Source organism: Paramormyrops kingsleyae, chromosome 16 (assembly GCF_048594095.1).
Source record: "Paramormyrops kingsleyae isolate MSU_618 chromosome 16, PKINGS_0.4, whole genome shotgun sequence".
Classification (NCBI taxonomy): domain Eukaryota; kingdom Metazoa; phylum Chordata; class Actinopteri; order Osteoglossiformes; family Mormyridae; genus Paramormyrops; species Paramormyrops kingsleyae.
In genome coordinates this window covers 8,464,379-8,491,645 of record NC_132812.1, presented here as the reverse complement: position 1 = coordinate 8,491,645, position 27,267 = coordinate 8,464,379, and the positions used below count along the sequence as shown (strand labels likewise).

Here is a 27,267-nt window from a genome sequence, read left to right as displayed (position 1 = left end):
TCAGAAGTGAACTTCTTACTTGATCAGCAGCAGGTAAAAGAGATTTACTAGTGAGTCAGTTAACATCATTAGACATGGCTGATCCAAACAAAATTAAATCTGTATAGCACTCTAAGTTGGAACTTATTGCATATTAAAGGGTTACAAAGTTACAATTTAAATTTCAAATTTGTGACATTACATTACTACACCTCAGTTTTAAAGATTGTTCAGCAAATAGCTGAGTCAAGCATATTAAGTGCACAGTTGTAATAGAACCCATAGGGGGTGCTAGCTGGTGATAAGTTAGCAGGATTCCTATTTGAGTTGAGTGTGGGTGGATGGGTTCTTATACAACAAACAAATCCAAGAAATAGAATTTTATTTTACTCACAATACCCCTATACCTCCAGCCCTGCTTATACAAACATGTTACCAAAAGAGTATGATTTGGTGAATAACATTTTAATAGCATGAAGGTTTTTATGAACCATGCCATTGTTTGGTACTTATTACAGCACAACATAAACACTTAAGGTAAACATTTCAGCTGCTAGTAAAATACAGCAGCAAATTAGAGTACAGAAGGCACTTGGGAAAAGTTTGAATGCATTATATTTAAGTGTCTATTAATGTTTGCATAGTATGAGTATAAATGGTGGCAAATATAAATGGCAATTCAGAGACTGCCTTTTAGAACGTGCAGACCCAACATTAAAATGCCATTTTAATAGTTCTTTGGTTAACATGACACACGAAAATGATACAAAAATATTGTAAATAAAGGCATACAATGTTCTTTGCATCTAACATCCCTTAAATGATGTTAAGCATTAAAATTCAACTATATAAAAAGTAAATAATGCATGAACAAAACAAACCCTGATTCAGTTTCAAAAGTAACAGTTTGTTGCTTTTCTTACAACAGCCCAAAATTAGTGAAGAGTAGAGGTATACACATAGGGTGTACCTCCCTACACAAGGGCCCAGCACTACTAACCCTCTTACCAGGTCCATTCCAGAGGCTAAACGGAGTGGAGGAAAAATCCACTCTCATGGCTGCATGTTACAGTTTGACACCATTAACATGCTCTTATTTGACGTATCCAAAAAAAGGGCACCATTACATCAGGTCAGGGGCTAAGGCAGCCATGCTAGCAGCCTCTGGGGCAATGGCTTAAAGGACAGAGAGGAGGGGGGGGTACACACATAACAAGGCACTAGTGTTATAAAAAGGCAAGAGTAATCCACAGCTTGGCACATGAAGCAGCGAGGATTAGGGCAGCAACAGGTGCTATTCTGTTATTAGAGAGCCGAGTGCTGGGTGCAGCTGAGAGTGTTTCTTCACATAAAACCGGAGCTAAAAGAAGAGAAAACAACAACAACAACAGAAAAAGCTTTTAACATCCTTCATCAAGGACTTTACCACTTTTATCTCTATTCCTCTCCCGCAGCCCTGCTGCTCCCATTACCACAAACATTTTATTCATGACACAGTACCTAGTGTGTAGTTACTCCCCAGCATGGAGAGGAAACTCAGGGCTTGTTAACTGACGCACTTCAAATGTGTTTATGGAAAACAAGCAAGTTGAAAAGAATCAGAATAAGGAAGCTTATTCTGTGCTGCACTGGGGGGGTCAGGACAAAGGGCTGTCCTGCTTACAGAGCTCGTCTGCATATGGTGTATGTCCTATATGATGGACATGGGGGGCCACAGCTACGTGTGTGCATCTGATTAGTTGTCTGGACAGTGGTGAAAGAAGCAGCTGACACGAAAGACATGGGAAAGTAGGAGCCAAGTCGGACCTATTTCACTGCAGTCACTCACGCAGGCAATCAACCAGGCGACTGCCTCCGAGCTGAGAGCCAATCAGGAAGCTGAATATTTAGCTGGCTGAAGCCATTTTGCAGGAGGCCTGCTACAAGTCATGGCTGAACAACAGTGTCATGCTTTCAGATTCGCCAGTCAGAATCCAGGCACTGAATGGAACCAACAGCCATATTTAAAGCTGAAAGACCAAAACAACTTGCTTTGGGTGATGAGGGTTAATATGTAAGGAGGAAAATTACCTAGTAAAACTTATACAAGTTAACAATAATAAATCCTTATGAGGTGTGTTTTAGCAATGTATAATTCTGTTTAAAATACAAACAGGGAAGTGAGACAATTTATACTGGCCCAGGAGCAGAGGACCAGTGTAGCCTAATTCAGTGAAAAGGGCAAGTTCCCACCAACAAGTTTCCTGCTTGTGAAATGAGTTTGGTCCAATTCAGAGACTAAGGGTGAAAATACACAGGGCAACTTCTTAGGCAATGTTGCCGGCAAAAGTTACTCGGACACTTTCCCATTGGACATATTGGACAACAAATTTCTAATTGAAAATCTTTGATTGGCATTGGGCAAATGTTTGTGACCGTTTGGATCCAGATAAGTTGCCCATTTTCTGACCTGGTTGGCAACTGCCCAGCAACACTGCTCAAAAAGTTGCCCTGTGCATCATAACCCTAAGATGAAATAATGAGAATTCATTTCAAAACCAAAATTACTGCATGCACATTCTGACACTGGCCTGAAATCTCCTATTACCATTAGCAATAATTGCTACTGTGTAAACTGCTATGGACACTTGAACCAGCATCAGCAACTCTGACCTGTGTGTGCACTATTTTAACATCCTTGGACAGACTTGACTATTAAAACAACAATGTTACCAGAGGTTTTCCCACACACTGCAGGCCCTCTATGCATGGCCACAAAGCCTAAAAATAGTTTAGTTTATGAACAGAGTGCAAAATATGTTTTATAAGTTATTTAACTTAGCGTCAACATGGTTACCTAAAGACTCAAAGAAAGCACCAAGATCAGATATTAACACAAGGCCTTTTTTCTTTTGCTGCAAGCAGCATTTTAACTTCATTTAAAGACTTGTTATTAAATAGGGACTGGAAGCACTCACTTCTTGCGATCTTTGTCTTTTTTAATGTTGGCATTAGTGTTAAAGGCCTGAGCCTGAAGCAGCTCAGTGGCAGCTTTCTTCTTGTTGAAAGTGTTGATCTCGTCCTCTAGCATCCTCCTCTTCTCATCCAGCTTGCTTGTCTCATCATGGTGAAGTCTCTTCAATTGCTCAAACTTGGCCTGCAACTGAATTTAAGATAGAAGAATTGGCTGCAGTTCTAAAAATGACCACAAGGTGGCAGCAGCTGATGGAAAAAGCTCATGCCATCCATGTTCCATAACTACTCAGTTAATCAGGGTAGAGCCTGAAGCCTACCCCAGGATACAGGGCAATAGTCACACACACTAAGGCCAATTTAGAGACATAAATTCTCCGAACTACATAACTTTGGACTGAGGTATTAAACTCATGCAGACATAGAATAACATTAATGTTACACCTTCACTTCAAGATAACATTTAATTCTTTTGTGACATGTATAATTAATTTGTCTGTTAGCACAATGATAACTTTATATAGCGATGATAAATGTACACATTGTTAAGTTTTACTTTGCTTGATCCAATTTTAGCTACTGATTTACTGGTAGATCCACGTTCCTACCCTCACCTATGGTCATGAGTTCTGGGTAATGACCGTAAGAATGACATCACGGACAGAAATGAGCTTCCTTTGCAGGGTGTTGTTGGGAGGGGCTCAAAGTAAAGCCGCCACCCCTTTACATCTAAAAGAGTCAGCTGAGGCGGTTCTGGCATCTGTCATGGATGCCTCCCTGGGGAGGTGTTTCAGGCATGTCTAACAAGGAGGAGACCCTGGGGCAGACCCAGGACATCATGGAGAGATTACATCTCTGGACTAGCCTGGGACTGCCTTGGTATTCTCCCAAAGGAGCTGGAGGGGGTGGCTGGGGAGAAGCGGTCTGGCCAGCTCCGCCAGTGACCGAGACCTGGATAAGTGGTAGAGAATGGATGGATGGATGGGATGGACGGACAGTGATAATCAAGCACCTCTCTTTCAGCCTCCTTCAGCTCCATTTCCTTCTCCTTAACTCTCTGGACAAACATCTGCCTCATTTCTTCCTCCCTCTTCTGAAGCTCCCCAAGGAATTCTTGTCGCTTGGCTTCATATGTCTGCTGCAGACTGCAAGACAGAGACTCAGCATAAAGTAATGGTCTAGGGAACTGACTTGCATACAGTACAAAAACAAAAGATATACAGAACTCAGGCAAATTGAGATAACTTAGGTTCATTGAGATAATGTACTTGTTATAACAAGCTGTAAGGCCATTTTAATCAATGCATCAAAGAAACATTTGTGTGGCATGCAAGTAAAAATAAGTAAACAAGGTGCATGTTCTGCACTGACATCATTGGGCGTAGAACTGGAAAAGAGAAGTACTTTGACTTTTTAAGAGCAGGGTTTGTCATGGGTGGTGTTTGATACGCTGTGTGGAAAAATGAATTCTGCGTCACAAACCACGATGACTCAACCCTAGGTCAGCTCCCTTTAAAACCCAAATTAGACCATGGCAACGGAGACCAAATTATTGCGTGTGTATACCATCTGAATGTGCAGTTGTGACATGCACCGCTCCTGTTTTAGAGGGGGGGGAAAATCAGCAACATCTGGACACCACTGACTTCTTTCTCAAAGTATAACTTTCTCCCATTAATGAGTGTTCTGTTGCCCCAAAGGCAGGAATCCTCCTGTCTGCAGAAACAGCAGCAGTATTTGTCTCATTCCAAAACGGAAGATAAAGGAAACTTGAGAACCTGGAATGACCCTGGAGGTTCATCTCCCAAAGCAACCACAATCCTTCTAATAACTGAAAATATCATAAAAGGCCAAACTTAAAAAAAAAAAAAGAATAATCCTGTGATTCTAGGTACTACCTTCAGTCTTACCACTTGAGCTCATAGGGATTTGATAAATGCTTAGAAGTAGTTTGAAACATCTCAAGAATGTCTGGCTCCATGGGGTTAAGTCAACAATTGTCGGGGCCCTGGTTCAACTTAGACACTGATTAGAAGCAGGCATGGGCAGGGACAGAAATGAAGGGGGGGGGGGGTTCTTTAACATGTTAATTTACAAATACCATTTCTTAATTTCAAACTAAATCAAATTTCATGAGAAACCCCCCCCCCCCCAACTTTTCAATTCCCAGGAAAAGTTACTCAGCCGAGTAACAGAAACAGCCAACTCAGCATCAGGGTCCTCAAGCCTGCACATGCTAGTACAACAGAAATTATGCAGCTGTACCTGCTGCCAAATTATTGGAAACTAAGACTAAAAAGACTGAACTTAGTCACGGCAGCAAAACAAACTTCAGATCCACACTAACTCCACAAGAATGACATGGTCTATTCAGCTATTCTCGTTTTTGTACCCGAGCACTCAGCATAACACATTAAACACCTTTAAAGAATCAAACCGATGGCCAAAGCAAACAGCAACTAACTAACTGTTCATTAGTACAGCAAAGGAGCCTTCACAAAAAGATATGGACCTGACGGGACCCAAATTTGGGTCGCAGCAAGTTCTGAAAGGGTCGCGAGGTAGAGTTGGAAAGGTAAGCACCATCAATTCGCCAGAAAGCTCCTATGTTGATCCACAAACAGATTTCCCAGCCCCAATCCTACAATTAATCCTGTAACTGCTTGATCATAGCAACAATTTAATCCTATACTTGATATAGGGCCGTGACTGAGCTGGCATGGTAAAAATTGGGTCACAGTGCAAAAAAGGTTGAGAACCACTGGCCTACATACGTAGACACAAATGACATTATGCTTCAATTGCTATTGGTACAGGTAGGGCTGTGCAATATGACCAAAAGCTCATAACCCGATATAAGTCATCTCATATCCCGATAACGGTATATATCACGGCTGCACTTTGTATTTATGGATATTTTTTCTAGAGATCAGCTGAGGTAGGAATTGGACAAAAATCTGCAAGTAAAAAAGAACGAGGTCATAAATGTAACGTGATCCACAAATAGACAGGAAGTGACCCACAAATGTGCAAAACCCTTTTCCAGTGTACAAATCACTGCATTTGTGTGGATGTGATTTTACACAACACAGACAAAAATACATAATTGTGTAGCCTTGCATAACTGTCATCCAAATGATGAAAAAATGTTGCTGTAAACAGTATATTTTGCAACACCATGAAATAAACGATACAGGATAATATGAAACGATAGAGATTTATTTCGTCATCCGATATATATCGTCATATCGCACAGCCCTAGGTAGAGGTGGGCGATAAATTGATTTTATCGATTAATTCGAATTTACAGTGCAGGACGATGTGTTTTTATGAAAATAGATTTTATTACTTATTTTACATGCGAGCGCCAAAAGCAGAGGTAATGCGACGCACTGTCCTTCACGGGTACATTAGCGCGGCTCACCCAAACACTGTAGCGGATTCACAAACATGGCAATGGTTCGGTTTTGCGCCGTCGGACACTGACCAAACAAGTCCCCGTTGCAAAGTCTGTTTAAAAACTGTTGCAATCAAAGGAAGCAGCACGACAAATTTATTCCAGCACCTAAAGCAGAGGCACACAGCGGAGTGGGAGAAGTACAGCTCCCAGCGAAATGAAAATACCCACAGCACCAGCACAACATCCAAAGTTAAGCAAGCAACCGTCCCTGACACGTTTTCGAACTGTGTGCCATATGATAAGAATGTAAGGCGATAAACGCTGTCGCGATGTATATTGCAAAAGACATGGTGCCCATACATACTGTGGAAAAGCTGGGATTCATTAACATGCTAAAAGTTTTTACATGTTTCTAAAAGTGTTTACAATGCCGTGGTCTGCCATCTCACTTACAAGCATCTTTTTTGCCTTGTCAGATTACACTTAATCGGTAAAAAAATAAAACAATATAAAGTTAAAACTTGTTTTGAACCATTTATTTGTCATCTGTAGTTTGATTTTGAGTAGGGGAGGGGAAAATTGATTAAAATCGAAAATCGGATTAAGGCCCAATCCCAATTCTATTTTCTACCCCTTTGCCTACCCCTCACCCCTTCCCCTTGCCCCTTGAAATGAAGTGGAAAGGGGTAGGGTTAAAAAATTTCCCCTAAGAAATGGGACACCACTACTACACTGTTATACGTCATCATCCATTGTCACTACCTCCTAACGTTACGTCAGGGGACATGCTCCGATGTTTATCACAAATTCCAAGATGTCGCCGTCAGCATCGTAGCATGTAAAGATTACTCACTCCCGAAGTTTTTTTGCGCCGTATTTGGACTTTAAAAACAGATGTTCGTTTTCACCTCGAAAACGTATGAGCCTTCGGGTTTCCTCAGCTGTCCCTATACAGAATATAATTTACAAAAATGTTGTCATGTTGCAATAAGTACGAATAGTGTAAGCACCGTTCATTTACATGTACACATATGGCCGTAAGCAAAACAAAACAACGCGTTACCACATGCAGTCAGTTACCGGGTAACGTTATATGACATAAAAATATATTTCCTAATATTGTGCAATCAGTGCTATCCGCAAGCAAACTTTAGCGATTTTTTTTCAAACGTTTCTTTACAGAACATCACCGTAAACACAAACATTACCATTTTTATGAAAAAATGTCATAAAAATCCTTATTAATGGCAAAAATTACTTAACATTTATGGGTCTGCTTGCTCGAGTGAGCAGCCATGTTGTAAATTTCTCTTAGCCCTTCGTTTGAAGTGAGGTCCCGAAAAATCTTCGTTTCGAGGGCTATCTAGCCCTTCCCCTTACCCCTACCCCTCCAATCAAAAGAGAATTGAGACACCCCTACCCCTACACGTGAACGCGCCAAACGGAGGGGTAGGGGTAAGTGTAGGGGTAAGGGGTAGAATTGGGATTGGGCCTTATTGTGAAAAAAATCGGAGATTTTATTTTCAGGCCATATCGCCCAGCTCTAGCCCTAGGTATAGGTACGAGTACAGGAATATAGGAATTATTTCGTTTCAGCATATCCCACCTTGCTCTCCATTAAGACATACACACAAATATGTAGAGGTGAAAATTAAGCTTTTTTTTAAAATTAAGAACCTTTCTCAAGGACCCACTGGCAATGTGGCAATGTGACTATTCTGCTGACCACAGGATTTGAACCAGCAACATTCCAACCATAGTCTGTATGCAGAGGTCACTATAACCCATGAGTAAATAAAACATTAATCAGGCTAAATTGCAATCAACAGGTATCAAGGCTGACAAATCAGTGAAAAATCAATTCTAACTCCCCTCCATATCAGACTTAATTCCTCATCCATTGTCAGTGGTTAGTATCTCAGGTGGAAAAGAATGAATTTCAGATAATGACCTTGCCTTCAAAATGAAATATACTACATCCACAGGACAATGAGGGCGCATTTATTCAGTACTTTTACTTTATATTTAATTCATGCAGAATTTTTCTGGTTCTTGGAAAACATTTGAATTATTAATGGAAACAACCAAATAACCAGAGTATAGCAGAAGCATATCACCATAAGCTGGAATCCACCAATCTAGAAAGTATATATGCAGTAAATATATTACAGAAATAATTAGCAAAAATATGAAATGCTATATCTTCAAATACAGTGCTCACAGCAAGTCCTAGAGCCCCAGTTTAATTTCACACAGACATTTCCTTTTATTGTCATAATTTTTTTTGACTGACTCTTGATTCTTTTTTTGCCATATTGCTATTAATCGCAATTGTAGTCATTGGCTCCTAAAAGGATATTAAAAACACAAATGTTTGGCGTTTTATGTTATTGCAAAGGTGTTACTAATTAAAAAGCACCAAATGAAACTGCTTGTCATTGAACTTTTTAACTAATAGCTCTTTTAGAACTAAAATTCAAGTTTCAATCAATTAGTACTGTATTTGAAATTAATGTTTTACTTTAAACTACTAATGTGATATATATTTTTGTAAACAAAAGAATAATGATTTTGTTATATAACCATTAAAATGGCAATATTTTTACCTAATTAAATAAGTGTCCTAAGACTTTGTGAGCACTGTAAATTCTTGTATAAGCTGCAAAAACACAGGTGGTGTGAACACTGGGGGTGTGAACACTGGTGGTGTGCCATACTCTACCATCTGAAGCAGTGCTGTCTGCTATTTAAGCAATTATCATTTTTGAAGAGTAACTCACTTTGACCGCTAAACAGTGGAACATGCCTGGATGCCATTTTTGGTGAGCACTCAGTGTAACACATTGAACACCTTTAAAGAATCAAACCGATGGCCTAAGCAAACAGTAACTGACTGTTCATTAGTACAGCAAAGGGGCCTTCACAAAAAGATGTATACATACCTGACAGGTTTGCTCTCAGCATCGGTGTCCTTGAAGCCCATTTCCTCCAGCTTGCAGCGGCGGTACAGCTCATAGTGACGCGTGTGTGTCTGCTCCCGCAGGTCCTCCATGTTCACGCAGATCAGCATCTCGCGCAGCTTCACAAAATCGCAGTGATTCTCATTCTCCACTGTGGGGGGGGGGGACACAGGGTAACCTGAGTAACAGCTCATCCAATGTCTCTCTGCCTTCACTCAGACAATGTTTCTGTCCATACAGCTGCTCAAAGGGCAGAGGCACACTGGCAGAGCACCTGCCAGGACTGACCTTGCACCACCCCCCAAGGGTACTGCCGTGCTTTCACCATTTTATTCCCTATCTTCACCTCCTCAGTGCTCCCAACAACAGCGAAGGGAAGATGACCCTGCAAAGACCAGACATGCCACCAGAAATGCCACAATTCATGACATCAAGGTCGGCTACTGTATTGAATTGGAATCTCATACTAAAACAAAGTAACATCACAATATCCAGAACATAAGGGGGCGGGACTTTACTTAAAACAAACTAATCTTACATTATTCTGTGTACCAAGAAAGGGAACAATAAGTAATAGCTTAAACACACTTACATTCATGGCAGTATTGATTTTGGACACCGTCTCATCATCAATAGGGAACTGGTAAATCTGCACTCCATTGCTCACAAGTTCACTCATTATCTTGATCTTGAACTTGTGAAGCTCGCTTTTTGAAATGGTGTCAGCTTTGGCAATGACAGGAATAATGTTGACCTTTACATGGCAAGGAGAGAGACAGTGGTGATTGATAAGAAAATTCCAAATACAAAAACTACAGGAGAAATAATGCAAGTGTCCCTCCGTAATACTCAAGGAGATGGGAAGACAAAAAGCATGACTAGCCAGCACTCAAGTAAGCTGTGTGGTAGCGAGGTATGGAAGTGGCCGAAGGTAGGGCTCAAAACACCCAAAGTTACCCCCACCAAAAGAGTAGTACGCCACTTGCAACAGAATAAGATATTGCTATTAAGAGTCATGAAAGTAGGACAATGCGATTACAAAGATAATTAGGCCTAGTATTAACTCACTCAAGCATGAAGTGTTCAACAAAAGTGCCATTTGCTCATTTTAACAATGTAGACGCATATTACAGTACAAGTTTCAAAACAATGATGCTTGTTAGTTGCTACTATGCAGACACGCACAGTCCTGTTTACATGCATTCACTAGATGACTATGATTCAGACCAAAGCATTCAAAATTACAAAATCAAATCACAGGCTGGATTATAGGGATGTGAAGTCCTGGCAAGAAAAAGCACAAGAGAAATATCAATGACAGATGACAGAGGTTCCTGCCTTTCTGATATTACATGAAAAATGCTGAACAGTAAAGGTTTCTTTGACTATGGTTTCTCTGTTATTGGCACAGATGACCCAGGGGTCATGATTGTAATATCAGATGGGGCACCACCTAGTCCACAGCCATGAGTAATGCCTTCCAGATAAGTAACAAGCCTGGAAAACAGACAAGCAGAGACATCACAGATCTTGTTGGATGTGTCAACCGGAAACCCACCATTATCAAACGGGCAGTAGTTTGGTCTCATTTGCAGAGGGCTAGCAACATAAAACAAGGAACCAACAAAAACCTAAAAGGCTGCTCTACAACCATTCTGCCTGAAAAACTATAAATGTTTCAAATATAAACATGCTCCAGAAAATGTAGGTTGGTGCCAAAAGTTTATTCTTTGAGTCTAATTGCAGAGACGCCATAGTAATTTCACAAGAACTTTTCAAAACATATAACATCTAACATCTAATCCTCTTGCCTCAAATGAAAGTCCTCAAACACCACACTACTAGTTAACATCCATGTAGGGTAAATGAAGTCCAGAGCCCTTTCAGCAAAGCACATAGTGCAAGCTAGGGTTCACCAGGGACGGCCAATCAGCCCAATCCCAACGGGGGGAACACACACACACGCAAACACACGAACACACGCACACTAAGATAGAGAGTTATTTCAATGGTATGTGGGAAAAGCCAAAGAAACTAGGAACCATGGAAAAACTGTATCAGAAAGATTCAGGGGTACACTATATTATTCAGAAAACCTCCACACAACCATTTTATTAACTATTGGTAATGGCAAATAGAAGAGCACAAGAACAGCAGCAGAACACATATGCAAGGTCAGGGGTAATTCCACAACAATGTCTAGGAATGGAAAGATGCAATACTTCTACAGGAAGCAATCAAGACCAAATGTTTCAATTGATAAGCATGAAAGATTATGCATTCATCTGCTGGGACAATAAGTTTTGATTCACTCTTAATTATTACAGATAGTAGCCTTTTCATACTCAATTTCACGCAACATGAGGATATTTATCCACTCTTCTGTTCCAAACTTCTCAAGCTGTATAGAGTAAGTTGAGAAATGGTCTTGCCGACATTATAAAATGGGATTAAGCTCAGTACTCTGAGCCATGCAAGGACATCAATGCTTATTTTAAGCTACTCTCGAGTTACTTTGCCAATGAGATTTGTCTACATGAAAGAATCTTCTACCACAGTTTGAGTTTTCTGACATGGCTGTAGGTCTTTAGATTTCTCTAAATAAGATTTCTCCTTATTTTTCAATCATTTACATATTAGCATTGAAAAGGTCCCACAGTCTCACTGGACAGCCATTTGACATTCTGCCAAATATTTTCAGTTTTTACCATGGGGGTGTCTAGTGACCTCTTTGTAATGATACGAGTTCTTTCTTGTCATTCTAACATAAAGACCCCATTAAGGAGGATATTGTTGATCCGCAAACAATCTATCGTAGTTGTCATTCAGTGACAGCTGCCCTAGCAACATCTACCCAAGACCAGTCCTTGTTCTTTGGTAACAAGTCTGAATGGACAGCTTGACTGGCTGCAGTCTGGTGGTAGTTTTGTATTTCCCCCCACTTTACAACAGGCTTCATTGATCTATGAGATCTGCAGTTCCTTTTGAAATGATTTTGTACCCTCATGTGTAGCCTGATTTGGTCTTTTCTATAAAATCCAACTTCATTTCAGTGCTGATATGTCTTCATTTTGAGTCTTTTTCATAGTCTCCACCATACAATAGGACCTCAGATTAATTTAAACCATACCATCAACTTACTTGCCCAAACAGAGAGAAGCTGCTAGCATAGCGGGTGAATTTTGGAGGCAATGTACTCAAACGTATTCAGGCTTGGACTGATCACAGCCATGAATATTTTATCCATCATATTACATCAGTTTTTTGAGTTTTAGCAAATTATTCAAAATTTGCCATTTTTATTTTGATTTCACGTGGTGCTCAAAACTATGCAGACCACTGAGAAAGAACCCAAATTAAACCCATTTTGAATTCATCACATTCGATAACAAAACAAAAGCTATACATTTGCATACAGGGACACAGATAACTTTAATCCATTGATGACAGACCTTGCTGTCCAGCTTCTTCATCGTGACCAAATCCAAAGACTTCAGGGAGTGACCAGAGGGGGCAATGAAGTACAGGCAGGCATGGATGCGCGAGTCATGGTAGTTATGGAGGGAGCGCTTGATTTTTAGCTCTTCCTGTAGGTAGGACTCAAACTGTGTGTCTATGTAGTCCACAACATGCTGGTAGCTGCACAGAGACACCAAAAAGGACTAATTAGTAATGAGAACTGTTAAAACCAGTGAGTGAGAAAACTGGCCCTGAAGTACATCTTTGTTCTTACCGAGAGTGGAACAAGTGATCACAAGACAAACTCTGATAACTGTAAAGCAATAGCATCAACAACAGTATTTCCAAACAATAATTAAAGTACACTGCTATTTTTAACACCAGGCCATCCACTGGTTCGCAATATAAAACTTAATATACGTTTCAATCCAATCCATTTTATATAGAATACCTGTTGCAAAGAATATAAGAAGACCATTGTAGACCAACAGAGAAGTTAATGTGATACAATAATAAAATGGTTGTGTGGGGGGAAAAAAATTCAGAAGATGACAAATTAAAAGGAATTTACTAAGGAGGTCTTATAGGAGAACAACTTCTGGGGGTCTAAGGCCATCTGGTGGCCCAACTCCCCAAAGCATGCCTATACAAGAACTTATACAAGTCATAAAAGTGTCTAAGTGCTGTTGCACCTGCAGCAAACATAAAAATGAGTCTTAAAAACCTAATGGCGGTACGTGCCTTTCCTGCTTATTCATTTGGTCCCCAAAGCCTACAGTGTTGACGATGGTGAGCTTCAGTCGGACATTGCTCTCCTGCAAGTCATACGTTTGAGCTCGTAGTTTCACCTTGGGCTCAAAGTGGGAGGACTCAAAGTTCTCAAAATTAGTGTTGAAAAGAGTGTCCATCAGAGTTGATTTGCCAATGCCAGTTTCACCTGACACAGAAAGACAAACTTCTTTTAACATAAATATCACCTTAAATCTACCCAGTGTTTTAACAATAACAATATATGCTACCACGATGCACACACAGAGGAATTTTTTCAAAGAATTCTTTTAGGAATGCAAAACATTGTCTGTCAATCAACGCTTGTCTTTCCGGAATCAAGAAATTGCTTACCAATGCAGAGGATATTAAAACAGAAACCTTGGGATGTTGATTTATTGACAAGTTGATCTGGCAAGCTGTCAAATCCAACATGACCAGATAAGGACAAAGGACGAGCATTTTTATCTTGCTGGAAGGAGAAAGAGAAAAAAAACTGGCCATTATATTTAAATCAGTCTTGTAATTGTTTCTTACAGGCTGTCAGATCTAGGTCTCACAATGACTTCGCACACAGCAAATGCAAAATATTTAATTATTATAAATTTACTTGGTAATACGTCCAGTCACCCCTCGTTTAACGCAGCGTGACTTCAGCATCACTATATCATTGCACTGGGTGGATTTGGCAATAGATCCGAAAGATATTATTATTATTATTACGACCATAAATATAATAATACAAAGCGACTAAAGAAAACCTGATAACTGCAGAATATGTGTGGGTTTGATCACGAAACTTCAGCATCAACAATCAGCTACGAAGGAAAAACATATAACCTTCTGGATTTAGATATTTGCGTTTTTCTACAGGGCACTGGCGCACATTATTTAACCTATCAATCCATTTCTATCTGCGTTTCGTGATCAGGGTCGCGGCAAGGCGAGCAGTCTATCCCTTGTAACAGGGTACAAGGCTGTGGCAAACCCTGGATTGGACGGCGGTCCGTGGCGGGTCACATACACAGCACAGCACATACACACAGATTTAAAGACGTCAAATAGTCTGACTGTAGGAGGAAATGCGGAGCAGTCGAGTAAAATGCACATAATTGAAATGAATCACAAGTCCAACTTATTTGTTTGAAGACATTGTTCTACACCTACTTTTGTAATTATTTTAAAAGAAGGCAATGTCCACTCTCCCCAAAAAGGTGCCTCAAACACAACAAAATACCCTAAATAAATAAACTGCCAGTTTTAAACAAACGACAGCAATACTTTTGCTCCTCACTAAAGAGAATTTTTTATAAATCTCACAGCAGCAAATTCCCAGTTATGACTAAAGTCGGAATCACGTTGCCCCGCCTCCGGACTCAAAGGCCTCAGCGCTCCAGTTTCTTTAGCCGGCGCTCCCTACACAACACACAGCCGACTGGGGTTTAATATGTCGTGTTTTTTTTTTCCTCCACAATGATTAATATAGCGAGTGTTGGTCAAAACATCTGACAGCTTCACCGAGAGATAAATGGTTCGCCTTAAAGCTAAAGACTGGTTAGCTGACCGCCATAGCCCTGGAATTCTGAGGCGTCCCGAAGTTAAACGGGAAGAAGTTAATCGCATACATTTTTGAAAACATACTGAAACACGTACCATCTGTCGGACAACGTCAGGTGAAGTCATTCTGAAAGAGATTAGGAGTTTATAAACTTCGTTATTAATTATGTAAATGGAAAAAAGCGTCCTCACTAAACTTAGGGTTAGAAAAAAATTCACACAACTGTAGTGGTTGGAATGTACTCTCGATATCATGACGTTAGTAGCCTCCACAATGACCGTGTTTGTACAATGTTAAGGATTATAAAATTAATTCTGTACTGTATAACTGTTTGCATCTTATACAATTAGTATCTTTAATATGGGACAAATTTCAACTTAAGTTAAAGACGATTGTCATCGTTATGATATTTATATATTGCTCAAAACACCTACCATCTGAATGGAACATTCCATTTTTTTTCTATGTCGTTCCGGAAACGAGCTCCTTATTCAGAAGTTCGGTAACTCAGGCAACTGTGAACGCCTCCGACGTTTAAACTTTCGGGTTCCGGTATGGGGACGTCATTTGCGCAGGTCAGTGCTCGTCCGTCCGGCGTGGGTGTGCCTTGTTAAGGGGCGTGGATAACTCCTGCTTCGAGGACGCCCATTTCAATGAGATTGCGCGTAGGGTGGTACCTTTCAGAAACCATCAGCTCAGGTTATCAGACTGCTGAGACGCTCAGGATAAATCGGTGTCCCGATGTTACGGAATCTGGCAGAAGTGCTGCTTATGAGCGGGGCAATCGGGATCCCAGTATCCCACGTTTCCAATGGCGACTCAATGCACCCAGGAATCTGTTTTGCAGTTTTTGATAGAAAGGGGCGGGAGGGTGAAAAACGTGGAGCTGATCGATCGATTCAAATCCGTGTTCCCCAGCGATCCAGCGCAGAGGGCGCTGGCCAAGGAGGCATTTAAAGCCTACGTGGATAATGTTGCTTTCGTTAAAGCTGAAAGTGGGGCGAAGTACGTTTGCCTGAGAAAAAAATACGCGGCCTCGGTGAAGCGCACCGCTGAAGGAGCAGATGGACAGCGCAATGGGAATGATGGTTCCCAGTCGACTGGATTCCATCAGCCTAATCCCACGTCCAGTTCCGCGGTCCCGGAGATGCCGAATGGAACGAAGTGCGGAGCTGACTCTGGCAACGGACAGTCGATTAAAGAAACACCCATGGCTTCGATAGACAGTCCGGGATCTGTAGATGAGACTTCACCGTCGAAGAGTACTGCACATGTAATTCAGTGGGTCAGCAGCCCTGAGGAGAATGGATTGATGAAATCAGTAAGTGAAGTTAACAGGGACACAGTGGGGGCAAGGCCTGGGGAAAGCTTGCATGGAAGTGAGCATTTTACTTCTGACATACATGTAACAGTGAGTGATTCACCTGCTTTATCCATGGACACCAATATGAAAGGCTTAAAACTCGACACATCATCATCATCATCATCATCATCAGATAGCGGTACACTGTCAAATATACCTGCCTGCGAGTCTGAGGATAACGCATCTAAAGGAGGAGCACTTTGCATGGACGGACCACCCTCAGATGCCCTGTGCGTGCCTGAAGGTGGACAGGGGGAGAACAAGGAGTGCAAAGGTGTGCCACCACCACAATCCATGAGCAAATGGCAAGCCACCCGAGAGTTTCAGCAGAACCAGTTGTTAAAGGATACCTTGGGTGATGGGGCAGATGAAAGGGTCCCAGACTCTGCCGATGACGGCAACACACCCAAAACCAGCCGGAGGACCTTCATAGAGCTCATGATGAGCAGTTCTCCCCAGGTACGTCGCAGCCTGGCGCTCAGAAATTCTGGGAACCTCCCGGTCAGGCACAGGGATGCTTTTTCTGTGAGGAGTGACAGCGACTCTGCCTCCATTGACGAGGACAGTGGCAGCGCGATGTTGGATCCCTTGGAGCACCAATGGATGATGTGCGCATCTGATGGGCAGTGGGACAGCCTGAGCCGCCTCCTGACCTGCGAGCCGACCCTGGTGGTGAAGAAGGACTTCGTAACCGGCTTCACTTGTCTGCACTGGGCCGCTAAGCAGGGCAAACAGGAGCTGCTAGCGTTGCTGGTGAACTTTGCGAAACAGCACGACATTCCTGTGAACATCAATGCTCGCTCCAGCGCTGGTTATACCCCCCTGCACCTGGCCGCTATGCACAACCACATAGAGGTGGTGAAGCTACTGGTGGGAGCTTACGATGCCAATGTGGAAGCCAGGGACTATAGCGGCAGAAAGGCAGCCCACTATCTGGGCAGCTGTGTGTCCGATGACGTCCGTGACATCATCGGGGCGTGTGCCGACTCCGACTGCGAGAGCCCTGAGACTGTAGCCGGTAGGTGGAGGTTCTCCAAAGTTCTCCAGACCAACTTCAAGCTTCTGAATCACCCAGAGGAAGACACGTGTGACTCTGGGGGCTTTGTGAAGCCTAAGCCTCTCATCCGGAAGCCTTCTGTCGGCAAAATGAAACCCAGGCTACATAAAATCAAGTACAAGACGCAAATAGTCCACAGCACTTCCTTCAGAGAGTCTGAGGAAGGAGATAACGAGTCTACAAGCCCCCTGAAGTCAAGACCAAAATCAAACCTCTTTGGTTGACGATGACAAGCTGAAAATGGAAACGCACTATATAGTTTTTTTTCTACCTGTCTGTTAATGAGTATACAGCAAACAGGGAGCCAAGGTAAATTCTGTAAAGCAAGTGATTTGATCATTGTATTGCTATCTGTTAAATTATGTATGTCCCTGCATTATTACTTTTTCAGTAATAAATAGCAGCCAGAAAGGATTGGTTTAGATGGTCAAGGGTTGACAGGTAAATTGCAGGAAAGCTGATGTTTGGAATAGATTCTGGGTGCCTTAGATTAATGTACCCAAGATGCAACTCCAGATAATAACAAACTGTGAATCTTCAGTATATTTATTGTCGCCAGAAATAGTCTACATTTGATTTAAATGATACCCACTGAATGTAAAATTAGGGTGTTCTTTTAAAACTCAAATATTCTATTAAACTAAGGAACTGCAATAATGTAAATGTTTAGTGTCTAGTTTAAAATGTAAATTTGAGAAATTGTTACTTTTTTTTCTATAAAACTGTCATTTCTAAATTCACCCCTACATTCATATGACTGCAGGTCATATGCAGCAAAATAGATCGATATTTGTATAATGATTTTTCCCTCCAATTTAAAATCTTTAAATTTCTATGTTTGTAAAAGTTCAGTTTATTGGAAATTAATTATTGGTTTAATTAAAACATTATTTGGCAGTTATTGATCAAGATGAGAAAAGTATGATAAAGTTTAGCTTTAATTAATAAGTTGCCTCATTGACCTTCATCAACACATTAAAACTGAATTGTTAGGGGTTCTGAGCCCAGAAAATTCAGCTTTTCTAATTCAGCATGCTTATTTGGACTAGGTACTATTCTACGAATGTGTGATTTTATTTAGTTTCGGTTTATGCACTTGAATAACGTCGGGAAAATGGAAAGATTTAGGAGGAACCATCAGTATTATTCACTGATGACTAATACATACTTGACTGACTACTAATGGTATAATTGCGACTGATGAGGTTTTTATTTACTTGCTTCTTCATATATTTACAGTTTATGACATAGTTCTTTTCTGCTGAGGACCTTGCAGATAACTTGAGTCCTCTTTTGGGCTTTTTTTTCTTCTTTGTGTTCAAGTTATGAACCAGGAAAGTATTAATTTTAGAAGATCACCAATGTTGCACAGTGGAAAGGTCTTTTTTTTTCTCCTCTTTGTGTTATTCTTGCATGCCTTAGGTGTTGCCTACAGAAAAACACCCTGACAAAACAGGTTCTTGTAAGTGAAGCTGCTGTATTTCCCAAGTCTGTGTTGTTTTTGAATGTCTCTCCCAGTCAATATACAAAGACGGTACTGGATAAGCATTTGAAAGATGAATAGATAGATAGATGCATGGATGAATAGTATATTTTATTCACTGTCGCTAAAGGTTAATTGCTAAAAAATCTTTAGCAATTAGCTGTGTTTGTGCAAGGTTAACTTAGGACTTGGTATATTATCTGAATAATTTCCTAGTGCCTTTTACGTATCTGGTACCTGTCTGACATTTGCTTTATGGGTGGGCGGGTGGGTGGGATGATGTTCAGACACTTTTCCAGAAGAGCAAAGTAAGCTAGACTTGCCAGGACTTGCTGCCTGGTGCTGTGTAGTACAGTGTGTTTGCACTGGGGAAAATGCTGCACACAGCACATTTACTCCCACACTGTACTTTGTGTGCTGCCATGTTGGGTTCTTGTGTCATAGATATTTTAAAAGTTCTTTAATCACAGTAATTTCTTTGAACACATTGAGTATTGGGCCGTTATTAAAGCAGTTTTCTAACATCGATTTAGATTATTAACATTTCGACAGCCTCCTTATAGCAAAATCTATTGGGCTGGAACCCAGATTTTTACGATTGCCTTGTTTTACCACTTTAAAGTCATTATATATTTTGTAATGTTTGGTACGTAAACCTTTTTTGATCACAAATGACCTGAAATGGGTTTTGTTAGCACATTTTTAGCACACTTTTTTTCTAATAAGGGTTGGAGTCCCTGTCAGAAATATAGGTTTTCAAACAGTGAGACCCCTACTTGGTTACACTACTTGATCACCTGACTGAGCAGAAGGAAGGGATCTGGGGATTAGGTTGGTACAGTACAATGTTTGTTATAAAATGTTTTCTGTCAATAGGACCCTCAACCTCTTTGTATGTATTTTGTGAGCTACTGTATGTACTATTAAGGTGAAAGCAGTCAATATGAAACACTAATGAATTAAAGAAATATCAATCGCTGTCAAACTTTGCCTATAAAAATAAATTATATTGCTTGGTATATTGGATTGTTTGTTTTTTTTTGCCCTCTGTGATATACTTGAAGTGCCCTTCTGGCCCATTGCTTATTGTAACAAGATAAAAATAGTCACTGTATTGGCGATGTAAAGTTGTGGTAATTACTAGATGTGTCTTTCTACACCATGATTAAAAACTGACACAGGCTTTTTTCCTAATTCTGCTGGCTTGTGTCTCCTTAGTGTGTCTAAATTATCCTGAATGAATTGATAATGCACTGTAATTGTCTTCTGCTTAAATTACAAATGCCACTCTGCCTAATCTCCATTTATCATTAATAGGGCCCTTAACAGAGTATCTGATGAAACACCGTCTGCCAGCTGTTGTTTGTCATCCAAGAAGAGAATACAGAATAACCATGCCTACTGTATATACACTCACACACACACTTTGTTAGACGTACATATTATACATATTAACCTTCTCTTTATTACACAAGGTTAACACTTTAAGAGGGTATATCAATTTTATCATACTTTTTGTTTAACATTCCCTCCCTCCCTCACCACCCCCAGACTGGACCAAGATTAACAAACCATTAACATTTAGAGCATAAAATACAATAGTTACCAAAATGAGCCATAAAAACAGCCAGGCAATTACACTTATAAAACCAATAACTAAATACAGAAAGGAGAAAAGGTTTTTGATTTTGTTTCTGGTCTTAATTGTATATGGATTTATGATCAGAGAAAACCTGCAGACATTTTCAACCATTCCCATTTTGTTCTGAGTCAAAACTCACAATATTTAATGTTTTGATCTTAATCTGTGATGCTGATTCAGTCAATGAGAGAAAACAATCTATGTTTTACTGTATCCTTTACTGTATCAATACTGTATCCTACAGATACAATGTTAGCTCAGAAAAGTGTTTTGAATTTTTTGACCTCCCCACATGCAGATTTGTCGCGTTTTCACTCCCCCTTAATAAATACCAGGCAGTTTCTCTGACAAAAAGCTCTTTCATGTGACACTTGGATGCCTGACTTTGTGGGAGCAGTGTAAGGTCTTCCTGGCTGATTCATTCTCAGGACAGCACATGCCCGTGCTCTGCTAGTCCTGTGATGTGCTACTGGCTCAAATTGCCACTAAGAAATGAGCAAGGTAGATTTCGGGCATCATACCTGTGACAGTAACACGATGATGGCAGATAGACAGTCATGAAAGTGATCATACATTATCTTCACCTCATTGAGGTTCACCTGCTATCAATCTGGTCACTCTTTACTATATCCAGAACATCTACTCTTTCGTTTTAGCCTTCTTATAACTACAACAAATGAAACCTTCACTGTGTATATTCTGTGATTGCATAACACAAATGTGTACAGCCTGATACACACACGATCATCAAAAATCATTGCCATGTGTTTTGCCATCACATTTAGGTAGGCAGATTTTATATGGGGAAAAAGACAAACAAAACATTCTGGTTTTGGTGCCTTTTCTGCATCTGATGGATCTTGCAGAGTGACAGAAGCCTTCATTTAGCATAGCTGGCTTCTTTCTGGGTCCCATGGCTCCTGCAACCTACTTAATCATTCACAGGAGTGACGGCTTTTTATGTGTAGCCTCATCTTCCCATATAATACCTTAGTGCTCCATAATGGCTGTGGCCCTGATTATATAAATTCAAAAGCTTTAGTCTACTGCATAGTATTCCTCAATGAGGTGAAGATAATGTATGATCACTTCATGACTGTGTACTGTCACAGGTATGATGCCCGAAATCTACCTTCCTCATTTCTTAGTGCATAGTATTGAATTCCTTATACAGTAGTTGCCTGGGGATGCAGCATATCTGGTTGTGTTCTGCAATGCACTGAACAATGCTAGGCTGTACCTCTGAATATCAGATTTAAGTATAGCATGTGTGTAGTCTGGTTGAGACCTTTCCGATTGACCTACCTTTAAATCTGTGTCCCCATGCAGACAAAACTGTATCAACGGCTGACTGCCCCTGTTGTGAAGAGTGACCTCATTTGCACATCAACCTCTCTGTCTCGTTCGAAGGATCATACGATTTTGAGAGTCACTCTTTGCTATCTGGACAGATTGGGGGGGGGGTTATCTTTCAAACACGTAGCAAGGCAACCCACGCTTACCTGTTTTTGGTTCAATTTCCCGCAGCATGATTGGATCGGAAGGACCTTGAGCCTTATAATACATAATCCGTTAATATTAAGATGTGACTCAGTGTGATTGATAATTGTCCAAGTTTGTCAAATCAAACACTTACTAATGCTAACGGTCATGTGGATATGAGTGAATTAATTTGAAGTGACAATGCTGCACACCCCTACACTAAGGTTTTTAAGTCTGCAGGCATATATCACTATTTGTTCATCTATTTTTAAAATTTTTATAAAAATAGATGAAGTTTACCATCCTAGGTACAAAGTCCAGGACATGATTTCAAGTTCTTTGCCAAAAAAAAGGGCAATCTGATGTCACGGATGATGTGAGCCGTACATAATTCAGTGGAATTCAATGGAATTAAACTCATGGGATGTTTCTATAGCAACCAAATGTGACAATGAACTGTCTGCAACATTCAGAATGTTTCAGATGAACGCTGTGAGTTTGAGTTTGTCCACCATTTAGGGTGCAATTTAATTGAACTTATTTAATTAATTTCTGGATATTTAACAGGAACAGTTTAGGTTGGCTACTGCTCTTTAATCCATTGAACACTGCATTTACCTGTAAATGGAATGTAACATTGACGTAACTCGACCCCAGTATGTCATCTTCCTGGGTGTTTCACCTGCCAAAGTCTGTTCTGGATTGGAGGGTGCAAAGGAGGGTGTCCTGGTGGCTCAGTGGGTTGCAGGTTGAAGGTGCAAATCCCACCTTTGCTATGTGTGTTTGAAGTTTGCATGTTCTCTTTGTGTTGTGTAGGTTTCCTCCTACAGTGTGAAGCCATGCAATTGCTCATAATGTATAAGACTGTGTTTGTGATTTACATCCCCTGCTATTGGAAGGTATGTTACCTGTGACAGGCTCCAGACCCCCACATGACCCTGAACTGGATTAGCAATCGGAAGATGGAGAAGAGATGCTCAGGATGCAGGCATAGGGAGTTCCTCAATACCAAGAGTGCAAAGATTATACTTGTGTTCTTGGCAAGCGCGTTCTTGCTAACTTAAACGAACTTGGGACGCAATGAATCATGGGATTGATCTCGTTAATGAGGGAGGGCACCATGAACAGAACTGTCTTCCTGCCAAAGGTCAGCTGTGAGCTGTAGCTTCACACTTACCACTCCTTCCCCCAAGAGATGACGGTTTGTAAAGAATGCATACTGCTCTCAGTGCAACTTATTTACAGTATCTACCTATTATATGATTATCAGCATGTAATTCTGCTTTTGTACTTTCAACATGCGTCTAAGTCTTTAACAAGGACGCTTTTATCAATTTTTTTTTTCAAATTTCATGCTAATGATGACATTTTGCATCAGATACTGCCCTCTAGCTGCAGCATTGTGAAATAGTTTTTATGGATTGGGATAGTGTTTTCTTCCCAAGATAGATACAGTACATTTGACCCTGTACTGTATGTAATAATATTGAGTAATTTTTGAATAATTCAGTGCCTGGGGAGCAGCGCTGGGGGGCGCTACCTTGCTCATTTGGAATTTTAACCAGCAATCTTTCAGTTTGAAGTGCACTTCCCTAACCATTAGGCCAACACTGCCCAATAGAAATGTTAATATATCTATAAGACAGTTGTATTGGCTTCCACAGCATATAACATTGCCATTATTATTAGGAGTACAGACGAACACATGTGCATGCAGTCACACACATATTCCTCTTCATATCTTTGTGAGAACTCTCCATTCATTTCTATGGGGAAAACCCTAATCCCACCAATGACAACCTTAACCCCTACCCCGCCCTAACCTTAACCATAATAACAAACAGAAGTCTTTTGGCATTTTTAGTTCTTTGACTGCAGTCACGGATCTTTATAAAAAATTGAGTTTCCCCTTGTGGGAACAAAACACCAAAATAAATAACAGGTTTTTATCACATTGTGGGGACATTTGGTCCCCACAATGTAATATATACATGACCCCCCACCCCACACTCACACACTATTTGAATAGTATGTTTTTGAATTGTGAATTGTGGGAAGACTAGGAAGTATGCAAACTGCATGGGAAAGATTCAGGGGTTCCTCACATTATTTAGAAAACCTTCCCATAACCATTTCAGTAACTACTAGCTATGACTAATAGAACAGCAGCAGATATAGAGACCGATATGTCATAACATTAAAACCAGTGACAGGTACATTGATTATAGTCAAGACTGCCATTACATATTAGGCAAGGGAACAATCAGTTCTTGAAGTTGATGTGATGGAAGCAGGAAAAATGGGCAAGTATAAGGATCTGAGAGATGTTGAAAAGGCTCAATTATTCATGGCTGGATGAGCATCTGCAGGTCTTGTGAGGTATTCCCAGTATTCAGTAGCCCGTCGCTACCAAAAAAGGTCCAAGGATGGCAAACCGGTGAAATGGCGACAGCCAATGCAGAAGAAGTTAATGCTGGCTATGATATAAAGTTGTCAGAACACACAGTGCACTGCAGCTTGCTGCATTTGTCGTCACAGACTGGTGAGAGTGCCCACTGACCCCTGACCCCTGACCCCTGTCCCCTGCCAAAAGTGCTTAAATGGGCACATCAGCATAAACATTGTTGCATACCAAGTACACCTCTTCATGGCAATGGTATTCCCCTTTCAGCAGGATAATGCACCCTCCCACACTGCAAAAACTGGTCAGGAATGGTTTCAGAGACATGACAGGGTGTTCAAAGTACTGACTTGACCTCCAAATTTCCCAGGTTTCAATCTGATCGAGCACCTGTGAGAAGTGTGGGACAAAAAAAGTCTGACCCTTGGAGGCCCCACCTCGCAACTTACAGGACTTAAACGATCTGATGCTAACATCTTGGTGCCAGATACCACAGGACACCTTCAGAGGTCTTGTAGAGTCAGAGCTGTTTTGGCAGCATGAGGGGGACATACACAATATTATTTTTTTCCATCCATCCATTTTCCAACCCGCTTATCCTTCTGGGTCATGGGGGGTCCAGAGCCTATCCCGAAAACTACAGACACGAAGCAGGGAACAACCCAGGATGAGGGGCCAGCCCATCACAGGGCACACTCACACACCATTCACTCACACATGCACTCCTATGGGCAATTTAGTTTCTCCAATTAGCCTCAGCATGTCTTTGGACCGTGGGGGGGGGGGGACCCCACGACAACACAGGGAGAACATGCAAACTCCGCACACATGGAACCCAGGCGGAGACTCAGTCCTGGGTCCCAGAGGTGTGAGGCAACAGTGCTAACCACTGCACCACCATACCACCCCAATATTATATTTTTGATTGGTTTTAATGTTATGGCTGAGTGGTATGTATGAATGTCTGCGGGTCATGTATATATTACATTGTGGGGACCAAATGTCCCCATAAGGTGATAAACACCTGTTATGTGGACTTTGTGGGAACCACCTTTTCAGTCCCCATAAGGGGAAACTCAGCTTTATAAAAATCTGTGACTGCAAAGAAAGAACTAAAAGAGACTAAGATTTTGTTTTGTTACTTATGGTCAAGGTTAGGGCTGGGTAGGGGTTAAGGTCGTCATATTTGGGATTAGGGATTTGCCCATAGAAATGAAGGGAGAGTCCTCATAAAGATATGAATACAAATATAATGTGTGTGTGTGTGTATATATAGAAAATAAAAAATAAAATATTAAGATGTCACTAAAATTGAACATTTGGAACAGCGTCCAGCACTGTACCCCTGTTGACACCAAGCAGGTCCTCCAGCTAATTTGAAAGCAAGGAGTTCCACTCTGTTCCTCTAACGAAGGCCATTGATAACGACCTCTGCTGCGGCCACTCAAGCAGAAAACTCCTGCAACTCTGTTGGTTTAATGACGTTGAATAATATTATTGTTAAGGTTATATTATAATTTCAAGGGTTACTCTGAGTGTACTGTCTGCGTTCTTACCCAAAAATGGAAACACCACGGAGGAATATTAGAAGTGAGGGGAGAATACTCAGTGGCCTCTTTATAAAATGTTAATTTTTCTCAGTAATTAGTTGAGATTGGAGGTTGTGTAAAGGAGACTTGCAGATTAGCTTCAGAAATCATGACAGCATGGTTAGAGGGCAAACTTCAGTTTTTCTTTTCTTAATAACTTTTAATATTTAATATTTAACTCTTTGTTCTAATCTCACACTGTCTCCGTTGTATAATTCCTTGTAGATAGGAAGGAGTCAAACATGAAAAAATATAGATGGTGGGACACATGGGGAGAGCAAATAGGAAACAACTAGGGGGCAGGCAGAAACTACAGGAAAATATTTTTATAAAAGGAACATTGCAGCTTTTGGCCTAGTGCTCGATTTGGCCCATGGTGGGGCTGAGGTCAGGGTGAAATGGCTTATGGGTAATAAGCCAGACTATAACTTGGGGCCTTTCTAAATCTGACTTGGAAGAACACATTAATATACCCTAATAAAACCTGGAAAATTGAAAACACTCCCCTGCAAATGTCATCTCCCAATCAGTGAAAATATTCTCGTTCACCTATACTTGACTGGTTGCCTGAGTGACTACAGTGTCTTTTACTTTATTCTTCAGTCTTCTTATTAGTTATCATAAAAATGAGTTTACACAGTGATTGGTGTAGCGGTTGGGGCTATAACTTGCTCTCTTGTGACTGGCTATGGAGCAGCACCAGGAGGAGGCGGAGTTTACAGAGCTGCACCACCTGATAGGATGCTGGTAACTACAGAGGCAGCTGGATGGGGTTGGGAAAGCTGGTTCTCTCTCCACTGAGAGTCCATTGGTATATAATGCCAGTTTTTTTGAGAATAATGAAATGAAGGATTTGAACAGTGGTCATGTTTGACATTCTGCTTATGCTTTTTTTGTGTTGATTTTTGTATAGCCAAAGCTTGTGGGAATCATATAGGTGGAATGCAGAGGTGAGAAAATACAACATTTACTGTCTGAAGTCACTCTAAGGCCACGTTCCTTTGCATGCCGTAATTAGCAGCTCTCCTGTCCTCGTTGCCCTCATCGTTACTGAAGCTATAAATGTATGTTCCTCTCACAGCCCTGGAATGTTGCCGTTTGTTCCCCAAAATGCTCAGACAAACAGTGTATACACCCCCAGTAGATACCCTGAATGAATCTGTGTAGAATGGAC

General features: G+C 40.9%; 2 protein-coding genes across 3 annotated transcripts; one reads left to right on the top strand and one right to left on the bottom strand.

Annotated features, from left to right (window-relative positions):
- Positions 1-344: 344 nt before the first annotated feature.
- septin10 (septin 10) lies at positions 345-15,623 on the bottom strand. Of its 2 annotated transcripts, XM_023821649.2 has the most exons (11): positions 15,511-15,623; positions 15,172-15,202; positions 13,873-13,990; positions 13,492-13,687; positions 12,744-12,930; positions 9,884-10,045; positions 9,580-9,676; positions 9,274-9,442; positions 3,944-4,076; positions 2,937-3,121; positions 345-1,339 (listed from the first exon to the last, which is right to left on the bottom strand). In XM_023821649.2, exons 2-11 carry the CDS (start codon positions 15,199-15,201, stop codon positions 1,324-1,326), a joined length of 1,293 nt encoding a protein of 430 aa, XP_023677417.1. In that variant the 5' UTR covers position 15,202; positions 15,511-15,623; the 3' UTR covers positions 345-1,323. The 2 variants fall into 2 exon arrangements, with proteins under 2 accessions (XP_023677417.1, XP_023677416.1); XM_023821648.2 differs by lacking the exon at positions 15,511-15,623 and having other exon boundaries at positions 15,172-15,330.
- LOC111849084 (ankyrin repeat domain-containing protein SOWAHA-like) lies at positions 15,576-19,998 on the top strand. Its single transcript, XM_023821647.2, has one exon. It carries the CDS (start codon positions 15,888-15,890, stop codon positions 17,718-17,720), a length of 1,833 nt encoding a protein of 610 aa, XP_023677415.2. The 5' UTR covers positions 15,576-15,887; the 3' UTR covers positions 17,721-19,998.
- The last annotated feature ends 7,269 nt before the right edge of the window (positions 19,999-27,267 follow it).

Excerpts from the sequence above, each read along its gene's own strand:
- LOC111849084 (XM_023821647.2), top strand. The coding sequence starts at position 15,888 with ATGGCGACTCAATGCACCCAGGAATCTGTTTTGCAGTTTTTGATAGAA.
- septin10 (XM_023821648.2), bottom strand. The coding sequence starts at position 15,330 with ATGATATCGAGAGTACATTCCAACCACTACAGTTGTGTGAATTTTTTT. Across the intron at positions 9,677-9,883 it reads AAATCAATACTGCCATGAAT|GGTCATCTTCCCTTCGCTGT; the intron begins GTAAGTGTGTTT and ends TGGTCTTTGCAG. Across the intron at positions 4,077-9,273 it reads GCTGAGAGCAAACCTGTCAG|TCTGCAGCAGACATATGAAG; the intron begins GTATGTATACAT and ends TCTGTCTTGCAG.